The sequence below is a fragment of the Sinocyclocheilus rhinocerous genome, unplaced genomic scaffold (assembly GCF_001515625.1).
Source record: "Sinocyclocheilus rhinocerous isolate Xijiao unplaced genomic scaffold, SAMN03320098_v1.1 scaffold227, whole genome shotgun sequence".
NCBI classification, from domain to species: domain Eukaryota; kingdom Metazoa; phylum Chordata; class Actinopteri; order Cypriniformes; family Cyprinidae; genus Sinocyclocheilus; species Sinocyclocheilus rhinocerous.
Window position 1 is genome coordinate 434,945 of NW_015633170.1, and position 13,817 is coordinate 448,761.

The 13,817-nt window shown below is 36.8% G+C and overlaps 3 protein-coding genes across 3 annotated transcripts in view; 2 read left to right on the plus strand and 1 right to left on the minus strand.

The window, feature by feature from the left end:
• The window catches only part of LOC107743271 (inter-alpha-trypsin inhibitor heavy chain H4-like), a 21,277-nt gene extending 17,302 nt beyond the window's left edge, over positions 1-3,975 (plus strand). The window contains exons 15-21 of the mRNA XM_016556431.1: positions 423-464; positions 2,274-2,330; positions 2,777-2,890; positions 2,983-3,157; positions 3,264-3,412; positions 3,544-3,628; positions 3,711-3,975. Coding sequence (XP_016411917.1) covers positions 423-464; positions 2,274-2,330; positions 2,777-2,890; positions 2,983-3,157; positions 3,264-3,412; positions 3,544-3,628; positions 3,711-3,825 — 737 coding nt within the window. The 3' untranslated portion in view covers positions 3,826-3,975. The remainder of the gene's footprint in view (positions 1-422; positions 465-2,273; positions 2,331-2,776; positions 2,891-2,982; positions 3,158-3,263; positions 3,413-3,543; positions 3,629-3,710) is intronic.
• Positions 3,976-5,515: 1,540 nt separating this feature from the next.
• LOC107743279 (galanin receptor type 1-like) lies at positions 5,516-6,712 on the plus strand. The gene has a single exon (XM_016556436.1). The coding sequence runs from the start codon at positions 5,677-5,679 to the stop codon at positions 6,676-6,678; it is 1,002 nt and encodes a 333-aa protein (XP_016411922.1). The 5' UTR covers positions 5,516-5,676; the 3' UTR covers positions 6,679-6,712.
• A 1,551-nt stretch (positions 6,713-8,263) lies between these two features.
• The window catches only part of LOC107743255 (inter-alpha-trypsin inhibitor heavy chain H3-like), a 16,243-nt gene continuing 10,689 nt past the window's right edge, over positions 8,264-13,817 (minus strand). Inside the window, exons 13-21 of the mRNA XM_016556405.1 lie at positions 13,390-13,407; positions 13,274-13,287; positions 10,735-10,762; positions 10,316-10,360; positions 10,117-10,221; positions 9,855-10,029; positions 9,551-9,699; positions 8,747-8,831; positions 8,264-8,596 (exon numbers count right to left, since the gene is read on the minus strand). Of these exons, the coding sequence (XP_016411891.1) occupies positions 8,482-8,596; positions 8,747-8,831; positions 9,551-9,699; positions 9,855-10,029; positions 10,117-10,221; positions 10,316-10,360; positions 10,735-10,762; positions 13,274-13,287; positions 13,390-13,407 (734 nt within the window). The 3' untranslated portion in view covers positions 8,264-8,481. The remainder of the gene's footprint in view (positions 8,597-8,746; positions 8,832-9,550; positions 9,700-9,854; positions 10,030-10,116; positions 10,222-10,315; positions 10,361-10,734; positions 10,763-13,273; positions 13,288-13,389; positions 13,408-13,817) is intronic.

The following is a 13,817-nucleotide window of genomic DNA, read 5'->3' on the forward strand; positions in this document are numbered from 1 at the left end:
CCAGGGTCCGTGGTGTCCCGGCGCCGGAGTGAAGGACATCTGGGAAGATCGCATCCTGGGTGCACCGGACCTGTGCAATAATCATGCTGTCTAATCAACATCTTGATATGCCACACCTGTGAGGTGGATGGATTATCTCGGCAAAGGCAAAAATTTAGACAGATTTGTGAACAATATTTGAGAGAAATAGGCCTTTTGTGTACATAGAAAAAGTCTTAGATATTTGAGTTCAGCTCATGAAAAATGGGGGCAAAAACAAAAGTGTTGCGTTTATAATTTTGTTCAGTGTATTTATTTATTTATTATTACATTATGAGTGCTGTGAATTTTTAATAAACTCACTTGCATGAAAAGCTGTATTACTGCATGCATAGCCTGTCTTTGACTTTTTAATGACTAAACCCTTTTTTGTTGTTGTTTAGAATTCCATGATCTCAGTTATTCCAATCTATTGATCTCCCGTGGTATGTATGAAAACACTGTAACTTTGATTCTCTTTCAGTCAGTCACATTCAATGTTACGTCTACACTGATATTAGGGGTCTCACTTGGGACTTGGGGGCTAGCGCTCCCCAACCCATCTTGCTGGCTTGTTAGTTTGACTGGGCTATGCGATTCAATTTGCCAGGTGCCCTCCCAGGTTCAGGGGCATCCTCTTTACGTCAGTTATGGACAAGGACCTGTGTTCTGTATGCAGAGAATTTAGTCCTTCTGGTGAAGGATATGATAGAATTCGCCACTCCAGCTGAGATGAAATTGGGATTTTACAGCCCTTATTTAATCACACCCAAGAATAGCGGTGGGTTACAACCAATCTTGGATCTGCGAGTCTTGAATCTGTCCCTACACAGGCTTCTGTTCAAGATGCTGACGCAGAAGCGCATTCTTTCATGCGATCAGCACCAGGATTGGTTTGCAGCAATCGACTGGAAGGACTCATACTTTTATGTCTGGATTCTGCCTCAACACAGCCCATTTATTCATTTTGATTTTGAGCTCATTCCACTTGGAGTGTTGCCTCCTCCTTGGCATTTGCGCACAGTACCTCTCTAGCAGACATCTGCACAAAAAGATACAAATACCAGTGAACTTCAAGTAATGCGCTATAGTGAGAGAGAGAGAGAGAGAGAGGGAGCGAGAGCTTCCGCTGTGATGCGCTTTCATGACAGCACGCTGAAACACAGGCAAGGACAGAATTTACTATAGATTTCTATAAAGTTCTCAATATAATGCTATGTTTATGGCAGATTTGTTCTATATTTTCATCTACATTATCAAGTGATTCCTGAAATCACCTGGCAAAGCCATACAAAGCTATAACCAATCAGAAAAAAAAATTTCCACGATCATCGTTTTCATGATTGATCGTCGCTGTCACGGCCGAGTGCTCAATCGCTGTTGTACATCCCTACCTTATACTGGACTAGGTACCCATACATTAGGTTCCCTTGGGTAATCCTATATGTTCTTCCACGGTTTGGTTTCCCTCGGTAAACCCGAGTTTTTCCCTGTACAGGTCTGCTTTCGTTTCTGTTGTGTTCCCCTGAACTGGGGTTAGGACAATATGTTAGACTTTGCTACAATCAGTCTTATGATTCAAATTCCTGTTTGGATGTGTCTCCGCACCCCAGCGATTGCTGAAACGAATATTGAGAAAATCGGAACACCTTTTTCGGCTTCCATAATAAGCCTTGTACTTGATGTTTTATCTGGCTTTTTGGGGTGCTGGGCAGGTTCCGAATTGAGGTGCATCTGTCATGGCACGCTTGCTTGCCAGCACTGCAACATCAATTTCATAACACAGTTCTGGTGCTTTTCATAGGGACCCCTAATGTCAGTGTGGATGTAATGTCGAATGTAACTGACTGAAAGGGAACGTCTCAGTTACGTATGTAACCCTCGTTCCCTGAAGGAGGGAACAGAGGCGTTATCTCCCTCATACCACATCCGTGAACTGCGCTGAATGCCGGGATGCTTCTCGGCCCCTCAGCACAAACCTGAATGAGTGGATGCACACCGCCATCTCATATACCCATATGTTCAGGGAGTGACTTGGCATGCAATTTCCACTTGCCAATAGTCATTGGCCATTTCTTGTAATGCTCAGAGGTGATTGAGGCTCCTAAGTGAGACCCCTAATGTAAAGTGTTGACGTAACATCTCCGTTCAGGGAACGAGGGTTACATACATAACTGAGACGTTCTGCCTTATGTAGGGTAAATGCATACAAAATGTACATTAAGTCTAATTTTATCGGTTACACTTTCTCTTAGTCTTCGATCAAAAGCCCACACTTCCAGAGATGGTACGTGTTCCTGTTACTATGTCAGGTACCTTAAGATCTCTCAAACTTAATTATTATGGAATTTTATATAATAAGTATACAGTCAAACCAAAAACATATTGATATTTTTTTACTAGTGGGTGCAGGACACTAGTTCATTTATGTAAGTGAGGATAGCAAAATAAAGTAAACTGTGATATATTATACCCAAAAATTATTCACACAGTGGACTATCAGTAAAGCTGATATAAATTTGGGATCAGAAATTTGATTTGACACTTTAACCTGACCATGTTTTGTTACATACCTTTCTATCAAAGTTATCTGACATTATCAAGATGAATTGGTTCTGACACAGTTTAACTCTTGTCATATTTTATTAACATTTTCTAAACTATAGCAAATAAACTGTGATTAATGTGAGAAATGTTGAAGGTGTCTGAATACATTTTGGTTTGACTTTATGCTGCATTTGGTTATGTTCTGTCTTAGCTCCAACAGTTCGTAGCAATTGTTTCCTGCTGCCTGTTGTTGGTCAGTCTAAGCCACTCTGTTTTGACGTTCCTGTTCCTCACAAACTCAGACTTCTACAGGATTCAGCTTCAGGTTTCTACTACACATTTACTACAAACATCCTTTTAGAAGTCATCTTTTTCTTGAATTAAATGTTTTATACATACATTTACTTTGTGTCCTAGAGTTCTCTATGAATGGAGAATCCATGACTGGACAAAATGGATTCCATCAAATTACTTTTCATTACAAAACAAACCATCATCTGACTATAAACACAACGTCTGTCAGATACCATGACGGCCAGAATCAAGTTGAGTTCTTGTGGGGCCAGGAACTGACCCAACACAATACTGAGGGGTAAATACTACTCAAACTATACGTGTTTCACGAAACTTGTGTATGTTCTAGCCTATATGTTAACCTGAGAGATAGAATTCATTCTTCAGCTTTTCTGTTTCATCAGCGTGTCTCTGATTCTACGGAGCACTGAAATAGACGTCACGATGGAAAATATTCACGTCGTTATTCTTCTCCATAAGGAAAAAAGGGACATGTTTCTGTGGCCCGCTGTTCAGCAACAGCCAAAAGATGTCAGTTTGACAGGCATTTTAGGTAAGAGTGCTCCACTTATTAAACATTTAAGCACGCATCAACAATTTGGCAATCAAATAGTACATTTTGATTTGTAACTTGCTTTAATTATTAAACCAACATGGGTTAAATAACTGTGGATAATATTAAAGGAAAAACTGATGCTTCATATGAGGAGATTCAAGGATCACAAACACCAACTCTAAAGATAAATGACCAGGAAGTGAGCGCAAGCTGGTACGTGATAAACAATACATTCACTGCAGATTTTTTTTTTGCTCGTATTATACATCTGTTTAATCTATGAATGTGTCTGTAGGGAGGACGTCACAGACTACAGACTTTCTTCAAAGCCGGTTATCAAATGCTGGCTTGTCTCGTTCTACGCTGCGATGCAGAGAGACATTTCTGATTTCACTGTCACTAAGCTGTAGAGTTCAAAGCTGGCAAATGATAAACTGGGACAGAGCATGTTTCTATGTAAAACACTTGCTGATGTTTGTGTTGAGTGTTTTTTTTTTTTCTGTCATTGGCAAACATGATATCTCTGACACTCCTCAGCATTTCAATAAATTCATCAACATCTATCACATTAAACATAATATTCATTACTAGCATGTTCAGGTGAAACAAGTACATACTTGTTTACATTAGCAAGTGACATAAATGTATTTTTATTTAGAAGTTTTAAGGTTTTATTTGGAACTGCATTAAATGCAGGGGTAAAAAAAAACTTTATCAACTTTATAAATAGTAAAAATGACAGCTATTCTTATTTTCTCTGTTTAGTCCTAACGAAAACTTTTAAAAATGCATCCGATATGTGTAAGTCTTGAACATACAAATGCTTAAATGCATACTGTCTAAAGGTTTACATCATAAACCAAGTCATGGTGATTCATTAGATTTAACTAAGACTTCAAGGATGTGGGTATTTGAGTAAGCAGTTACACAGACAATCTAAATTATGTACGGGACACTTTATCTGTATGCTTTGACCTTTGTCTTTGTGCTTTAAACTTATCTGATCACGTATTTATGACTTACTGTAACACTTCCTGTAAAGGAATTTGAAGGAAATTTAAGATTACGTAACTCTTATTTCTCAGTATTAATTAAAGGGGTTATTCTCACACACACACACACACACACACACACAAACAAATCTTTCATCATTTACTCATCCCCATGTCATTTCAAACCTGTATTTTTTTTTCTGCAGGACACAAAAGATGACATTTTGAAAAATGACTTGTTTCATTTTATGGTCAAAAACATTCTTCAAAATATCTTTTGTGTTCTGAAGGTTCCATAGTTTGGAATGACATGAGAGTGAATAAAATTGTCAAAATTTAAATTTTGGGAGGTAAATGTGATTTAATCATATTATTTTAACATGGCAAAGCTGTGCAAACAAATTGCCAACTCCCAGGCTAAAACATGGAATTAAGGGCCTGGGATAGAAAGAATCCAAAGACAGAAGCTGAACGTTATATCTACTGACTAAACTTGACAGTTCACTAAATGGGTGGTTAAACAAAGCTCTGTGTTTATAGGCACTGCGTCACTCTTGTCAGGTCAAAGGCCATTTGACTTGCCTCTCTCCGGCTGTTTAAGTTTCCGTTTGAAGCACGGCTTTCCACTCGTGATCTTTTGAATAATACCCTGGGAGTTCCAGCAGATTGATACTGTGGATTACTGAGCTCATAGACATTGAATTTGTGAAATTAATCTTGAAGTTGAAGAAAAATCCAGCAAATCCTTGGAATGCATCTGTAATCACTGAAGTCACTATACAGGCAAGTGCAACATTGCTATGGCTTTGCATTTGCCATATCTGTAAAGGAATTACAGAGGAAATAAATCTGTGGAAAGACAAATAAACTGATTTCGGGCAATTTTTTGTTTCTCCTGAAGAGAACTAAACCAATAGCAGAATTTCTGCACTTTGAGTCCTGCAATCATTAACTATTCATGCATTCCAGAGCGTTTTATCAAGACTACTGTACAGTACGATCTCTTCTGGACCTCACAGGCAAAACTACAAGAATGCATAAGGATGTACACTGCATAACCAGAGGATTGTTGACAAATGTTTGAACATTTTCTAATGGTCTGAGAGACGCCTCGAAAGGGAAATAGTAGTAAAACTTTGTCCAGTTGCTTACAGTATTTCCTGCACGAATGTTATAGAACTGTTTGTAGAGATGCATGAAAATAATACTTGGATTTAAGAACCAATTACATTTATAATCATATTGTTGTTAATTGTTGGACACTCCATTATGGTTAATGGGACTACCGAGACGAACAGTTCCAGTCATGGACTGAGTGATGTTGAGCGAGTGTTGGTACCCATATTTGACAGCTTCATCCTGGTAACCGGGGTGGTGGGACACATCCTGGTTCTTATCGTCATCTGTCGTACGATGCGGCGAGGACGTGGACAGCCCAGTGGAGGAAGGACTGGAGGATTCCAACAAACAAATGCAAATGGCACAGATGTTCTTCTTCTGTCATTGAGTGTGGCAGACCTTCTCCTCCTGTCCTGTCTTCCATACCACACAGTCGCCATTGCAACCCGTCACTGGCCGTTTGGAAGCTTCATGTGCAAGTCTGTGAGCTTCTTGAGTGCGATGTGTACGGCGGCGAGCGCCTTTACGCTGGCCACTTTGGCTTTTGCGCGGTACATCATTGTGGTCCATCAGTCAAAAGCATATCAATGGCGCAGAGAGGGGCATTTAAAAGTAGTTGCGGGTGTACTGTGGATACCAGCGGTCGTCTTGGCATCGCCTCAGTTTGCTTGGAGGACGCTGGACAACCATAAAGCCCGTGAGAACCTGGCATGTTTCAATTTCCTGTCTGATAAAGGCCAATTGGCATATGGAGTGTGCCACTTCCTTCTCGCTTTTGCATTTCCTCTTGGGATCATTGTAATAGCCTATGTCAAGATATACCATTTCCTCAAAACAACTAGACAGGGCCGCACAACTCAGACTGACCATTTAGAGCACTACCATGTGCATGTGACCCAGACGTCTGCTTTGTTAGTGCTGGCTTTTGCATTGTGTTGGCTGCCATCCTATGGCTTGATGTTTGCCCAAATAGCTGAGGGTGATAAAGCGGCTGGTCCTTTACCTCACTTTGGACCTTTTGCTACCTTTGCCCACATCATGGCAACCTCTTCTACAGTGGCCAACCCCATTCTCTACGTTTTTATGTCAGAGAAATTCAGGAAGGAACTAATGGACCTGGGTCGAGGAGTGTGTAGAAAAAGACCCTCCTAAAGTCATACGGTTAAGAGTAAATTACCACGATTTATTCCATAAAGTAAGTTGTTTACATACGTGAATGGCTGTATATAATGTACTAACTATGAACATTTTGTTTATAAACAAACATGTAGAACATTTTCATGAGTGATGCAACAATGACCAATGGTTTGGACACTAAGGAACTTAGTTCTGGTATTTCAATGTACCAATTTTGCAGCCTTATAAAATGTCAAGAGGAACCAAACAGCTGGCATTGTTCATTGTCTTAATAGTTTGTGTTGTTTAAGCCTCAAATTTGTCAAGGGCTTGTTTGACTTAAGTTTTAAGGAGAACATGCACTCTTAAAAAAATGAAGGTTCATTATTGACATCTGTGTTTCCATGAAGAATCTTTAACATCCAGGGAACCTTTACATTCCACAAAAGACTCTTAATTGTGGAAAAAAGTTTCTTCAGATTATTAACAGAAAAAAATGGGTATTTTAAGAACTGATCACCGAAAGGTTCTTTGGGGAACCCCACATTTTTCTTCTGTGTGAAACCTTTATTTTAAAGATCGCACCTAAAGAAATATTTGATGAATTTGCAAATTTCTTTTGTGGTTCAAATCTTTTTTTGCTTGAGAGGGAATATTAAATCATAAATTTAAAAGGAGAAGGCAGCTTTTGAGAAAAACAGATGTAATACCCAATTTTAACATGTTTTCTTTTGATTATACCTCTATGTTAAAAATATATTTTCAGTATGGAGGCATAATGAAAGAACTGCAATTAATTTACAATTACAATTAATCCAGAACGCGGCAGCAAGATACATTTTTAATGAGCCGAAAAGAATGCACGTCTCACCTCTGTTTATCAATTTGCACTGGCTACCAATAGCTGCTCGCATAAAATTCAAGGCATTAATGTTGCCTACAAAACCACCACTGGCTCTGCACCCCTTTACCTAAATTCATTACTTCAGACTTGTGTGCCGAACATGACACAATGAACAGGGGAACCAATGGCATGAATACATGAGGGCAAGGGAAGCATGACACAAACAGGGACCATGAAACAATTACAAAATAAAAGACATGGAAAACATGAACATGAAACAAAACACCACATTACAGTGGACTTGCACTCTATTCATTTACAGCTTGTTTTCTTTGTATATATTTAAAAAAAACTAACACTAGCTTTTCTTATCTTTTTGTATTCTATCTATTTGTTTTCTTTTTATTTATTATACAATTAACAAAAGCAAAAATGGCCTCTAACACTAGCTTGCTCTGTTCTTTTTTTTATTCTATCGTTTTTTTTTAATGTATTATATAATTGAAAAAAAAACCTTGCTAAGTGTACTGCGTTAAGCTAACTGAGACTTGTTATAGCACTTGCATATCATTGCTCTTTTGTTGACTTTGCTTCCATTGTCCTCATTTGTGAGTCGCTTTGGATAAAAGTGTCTGCTAAATGACTAAATGTAAATGTAAACTACATGTTATGATCTACATTTGGAATTCTCCTCTTTTTTTATCCATAACTGCATTGCAAACTTAATCTGCATTCAATACTTGCAGTTCTTGCATTTTAAGCAAGCATTAGACATTAGACATGAGAATTTGTATTTATTAAGAGTCAATCTGGATTAATCCGTGGAAAGGCAGCTGAAGTGGATTTACAACAAACAAACAAAAATCAGCGTATCAAGCAAACAATATACTTAAAACAATTATAAGTAAGGCTTCCTAGGCCAGGTAGGATTAAACCATTGAAGCATTTACTTAACATGAACCATCAAAATCAAAAGGAAACACTGTTTGTCAACTCTACAGCTGAGTGACAGTGAAATCAGAAATCTCTGCCTCCATCACAGCCTGGAATGGGACAAGCCAGCATTCTTGAATAGGAGTTGAATGTAATCTGTAATCGCTGACAGTCTCCCTACAATTAACAGACACATAAATATTTGTATATTGTATATTTATATAAATATAAATATTTATAAACATACAGGGCAACACATTATGTTTTAAAATTAAGTACCAAACGTTTTATGGAAGGTTGTATGCATTTATTAACCGAATCACTTACAAAGATGTCTTCACCTCCTTGTCCTTCATCTTAAGAGTTGGTGTTTGTGATCCTTTAGTCTTCACATATGAAATATCAGGCTTTCCTTAAAAATTATCGACAGATATTGTGATTTGTCACTAATGTTGGTTTAACAACAGCAATTTATCCAAAATGTCTACTTAATAACAATAAACAGTTGTTGGCTAACCAATGTACAGTACATAACTGACACAATAACATCACTGACATTTTGGTTATATTCATATTAAGGTTTTTGGCACACTGTTCTTCTAAAATGGTTGTCAGGTTAAAGATTATTAAATGAATAAATAGTTCACCCAAAAATGAAAATTGGCTGAAAATGTATTTCCCCACGAGCCATCCTTAATGTAGACGATGTCACTGGAAAAAACAGGACTTTGAAGTAAAAAAAACAAAAAAAAAACATCTTGATGTATTTGTTTGTTACAAACATGCAGCTTTTCACTTCACAAGACATTCATTGAAGAACTGGAGTGGTGTGGATTACTTGTAGATTTTTAGTGATATTTTTATCAGCTGTTTGGACTCTCATTCTGACGGCACCCATTTACTGCAGAAGATCCAGTCTTGAGCAAGTGATGTAATGCGAAATTTCTCCACATCTGTTCCGATATCAAAACAAACTCATCTACATCTTGGATGGCCTGCAAAGTTGTGAGCAAAATTTCATTTTTGGGTGAACTTTTCCTTTAATGCGGAGCCTACTTCAGTATCGGCAGGAGGCAAGTTTTGATACTGTAAGTAATGTTTAAATATTTAGACAGTGAATTGCTCTCTTACCTAAAACACCTGTCAGGTTGACATCTTTTGGATATTTCCAAATGGCAGGCCACAAAAACATGACCCCATCTTTCTTATGAGAAATAATAACAACACCAATATTTCCCATGGTAACATTCATTTCATTTTCCAGGACAACCAGAGACACACTGTTGATATAGAGTAACTCATGAGTGAATTCTACCTCGGTTTTATCACAATAAAACTGTTAGCAAACAGAGAACAGTTAATATGCAGAATATTTAGCATTCATTTATGAATATATAGTTTGTTCTTTCTACATGTGGAGAACTTCTATATTTACCCATCTGTATTGTGTTGGCTCAGTTCCTGGCCCCACAAAATCTCAACATTGTCCTGGCCATTACGGTAACTGATAGACTTTGTGCTTATTATCAAGTGATAGTTAGTTTTGTAATGAATAGCAATTTGATGGAATCCATTTTGTTCACTCAAAGACTCTCCGTTCATAGAGAACTCTAGGATGACCACAGTAAACACATTCATAAGACAGATGGCCTGTTAAATAGATGCACATGTAGAACAAACATCTCTTAATGTCTAACCTGAAGCTGAATCCTGCAGGAGTCTGAGTTTGTGAGGAACAGGAACATCAAAACAAAGTGGCTTCGACTGACCAACAACAGGCAGCAGGAAACGATTGCTATGGACTTTTGGAGAGAGAATCAAAATGTCATGATTATTTCTTAAAATATGTGCATGCTCAGAAAAAAAATATTTAAGAAAAAGAAAAATTGTATGTACCTTGCACAGCAGGGGGAGTAGTTGTATGCATAGTTGGGGAGCCAACTAAGACCAACAAACATTGTAAAGGATGTAAATCCACATTCTGCATGTATTTATTGTAGTTAGTTTATTATTTTTTTTTAGTATTTAGTTCAGTTTGTTTTAAAGGTGACATGTGTAACTGACTGGCACACAGATCTACAGCAACAGTTATGACGGTATATGTCATCATTTCTAAAACTCTTGCTACTAGTATACCTTAAAACAGAGAGAAGTGACAGTAAACATTCTCAACAAAGTATGGGAGTCTTTATGCCAAAAATAAAAACCAAAATATCATGATTTTTTAGCCTACATGGACGTCTAGATGGTCTACTTATGAATCTGAGACCAAATGCAAGTAAAAAACAGAAAATACTGTAAATTGAATAACTTACATGTAGGCAGCATGTGATGAAGCATCTCTGAAAAGAAGAGACATTTCCACATTGTGAACATTATGATTCAAATAGTTTCAGTTTTTTATGCACTTCCACAAATTTTCTTTCAGAAAATGGAGATTTCTCAAAGAATCTTCTGATTGGTCAATGAGATTTCAGTCAAGCTAAAAACACCTGTGCAACATTCATTGCATTGCTCTGTTATGTCAGAAGCTGTATCTTCAAGTAGTATTGCACTTAATTAATAAAACATTTTTTTTAATAAATATTTGTGTCCTTAATAATGCTTAATTGTGTCCTTAAGTTTTTTTTTTTTTTTTTAAATAAAATCAATAAGGTTACAACCAAGCAGCAACCTTCCTTCCGGTCTCTCTCGTGAAGCCAACACGGAATTGACTAAAACTGCAATTCATCGACTGGCCGCTAGAGGCTGGCTCCAAAAGGGAGTCAGTCCCATAGACTCCCCATGTTAAAATGGCCAACTTTACAGCAGAAGAAAATATGTTTACAGCCTTTTACAAAAAATTATTTTGGTCTATATAGCTAATTTTGCCCTTCATGACAACTGTGAGGGGGGTGAATTTTTTTTATAACTCATCCGTTTAAATTATATTAAGCCTTAAAGTTCTGCATAATTAAGGGCGTGGCCATTTGAGTGACCGGTGGATTGCCATTGCTGTCACCAGCGTCGAGCTAGGTGGGCGTGGTTTCAGCAACCAGCTCCCGCCTCTTTGCCCATTTTCGATTATCCGGGAGTGACGCGCTGCCAAGATGGCGACGGCCGGCTCCGCCCACTTTGAGGTTCAAAACCACTCTTCAGAAACCTACGGGTGACGTCACGGACACTACGTCCATGTTTTTATACAGTCTATGGTTACAACTCAGGGGTTGTGAACACGTTGTGAACATGACTCAAATAGTTTAAATTTTTTATGCAATTATTATTCCAGAAAATGGAGATTTGTGACCCTGGAGCAAAAAACAAGTCATAAGTAGCATGGCTATATTTGTAGCAAAAGCCAAAAATACATTGTATGGGTCAAATTTATCGATTTTTCTTTTATGCCAAAAATCATTAGGATATTAAGTAAAGATAATGTTCCATGAAGAAATTCCCTTCCGTGAATATATCAAAACTTAATTTTTGATTAGTAATATGCTTTGCTAAGAACTTCATTTGGATAACTTTAAAGGCGATTTTCTCAATATTTGGATTTTTTTGCACCCTCAGATTCCAGATTTTCAAATAGTTGTATCTCGTCCAAATATTGTCCTGTCCTAACAAACCATACATCAATGCAAAGCTTATGTATTCAGCTTTCAGACGATGTATAAATCTTAATTTAAAAAAAATGTACCCTTATGACTGGTTTTGTGGTCCAGGGTCACATTTGTCAAATCATCAACTGATTAGTCAAATCAGATTTCAGGACCGTATTCACAAAACATTTTAAGGCTAAAAGTTGCTCATAACTTACCAATTTAGGAGAAAATCTTAAAAATAATGGGCATGTCGTATACTATACAATTACAATTTTTATTCGCGATTAAACGCATGATTGTATGTGATTCATCGCGATTAAAAATTTTAATCGTTGCCCAGCACTAATATATATATATATATATATATATATATATATATATCGCTACATACGTGTTAGGCTAATATTACAGATACATTTTATGCCATAGAATAAAATGTGAAAGCATCTTGAGCTTGTGTAAACCACAGACCATTTTTCAGGCGTTTAACCAAAAACGCATTCAGAGACGACTATAAGATGATGGAACGGAAGTGCTAAAATGCTAACTTGTTTCCTGGTTTTGGTCTACAAAAATATGTCATCCTTGCAGCACTCTATTCTGTGAAACACAAAAGAAAGAATTTTGAAAAGTGCCACTTCATGCTACATCAATAAATGGGCACTGGTTTTCAAGTTTTCAAGCTAAAAAAGGACAAAAAGCACCAAAGCACAATAAAATAGGCCCATATTACTCTATATTCCAAGTAACAAAAGAATGATTCCTTAAAGGGACAGTTCACCCAAAAATGACCCTTCAAGTCGTTCACCCTCATGTCGTTCCAAACCTGTAAGACCTTAGTTTATCTTCAGAACACAAATTAAGATATTTTTGAAATCCAAGAGCTTTCTGACCCTGCATAGACAGCAAGGGAAGCTATCACATTCAAGGCCCAGAAAGGTAGTAAGGACATCGTTAAAAAAAGTCCATGTGACATGGTTCAACCTTAATTTTATGAAGCTACGAGAATACTTTTTGTGCGCAAAGAAAACGTAAAAAAAAAAATATATATATATATATATATATATATATATATCTCCTTAATAACCTTTTTTTATATAAAATCAACAAGGTTACAATTAAGGGGTTGTGCTGTGTGTTGTACCCAACAATGCCCTTTAGCATTCAATATCCATTTTTACATTTTACATACTAAAAAACACTAATCAGTTAAATAAAAGCTACTAAACTATTTCAGATCAATAAATAAGAACAAATATTTTGACATACCATGATAATCCCCTGCACCTGTGATGTGAAAAAAAAAAACACAAATAAAAAAAAAAAATATTAATTAAGAACCATTACATTTATCAATTTCAATAAAGGTAAAAAATTTATTTGGCTTACTGTTGTGCCCTTGTAATGCTGAAATATGAAAACAAAGACATGCATATATCTTGCATATATTTAGAACATTTAAGACAAGGGATGTTTACATTTCTGACCACTTTACACATACAAATGCATTTTCATATTCATAAAGCTTACTCAAAAAATTACACACATCACCTTTACTAAAAAAGCTTGCTACAATTATTCATTAAAACATGCAGTAAACATTCGTAACAAAATAAGGGAGTCTTTATCATCAATGTTCCCTCTAATTTTTTTTCTTTAGGCGGACATTTCGGGCACCTGAGCAAAAACATTCTTTATACCCTGCACAGCGCACACAAAAAAGTGTGTAACTTTTAACTTTAATGTGCTATTTATGTTTGATTTGACCCTTGATGTACCTAAATGATGTACATTTGAGGTTACCCGAGAACCTTTTT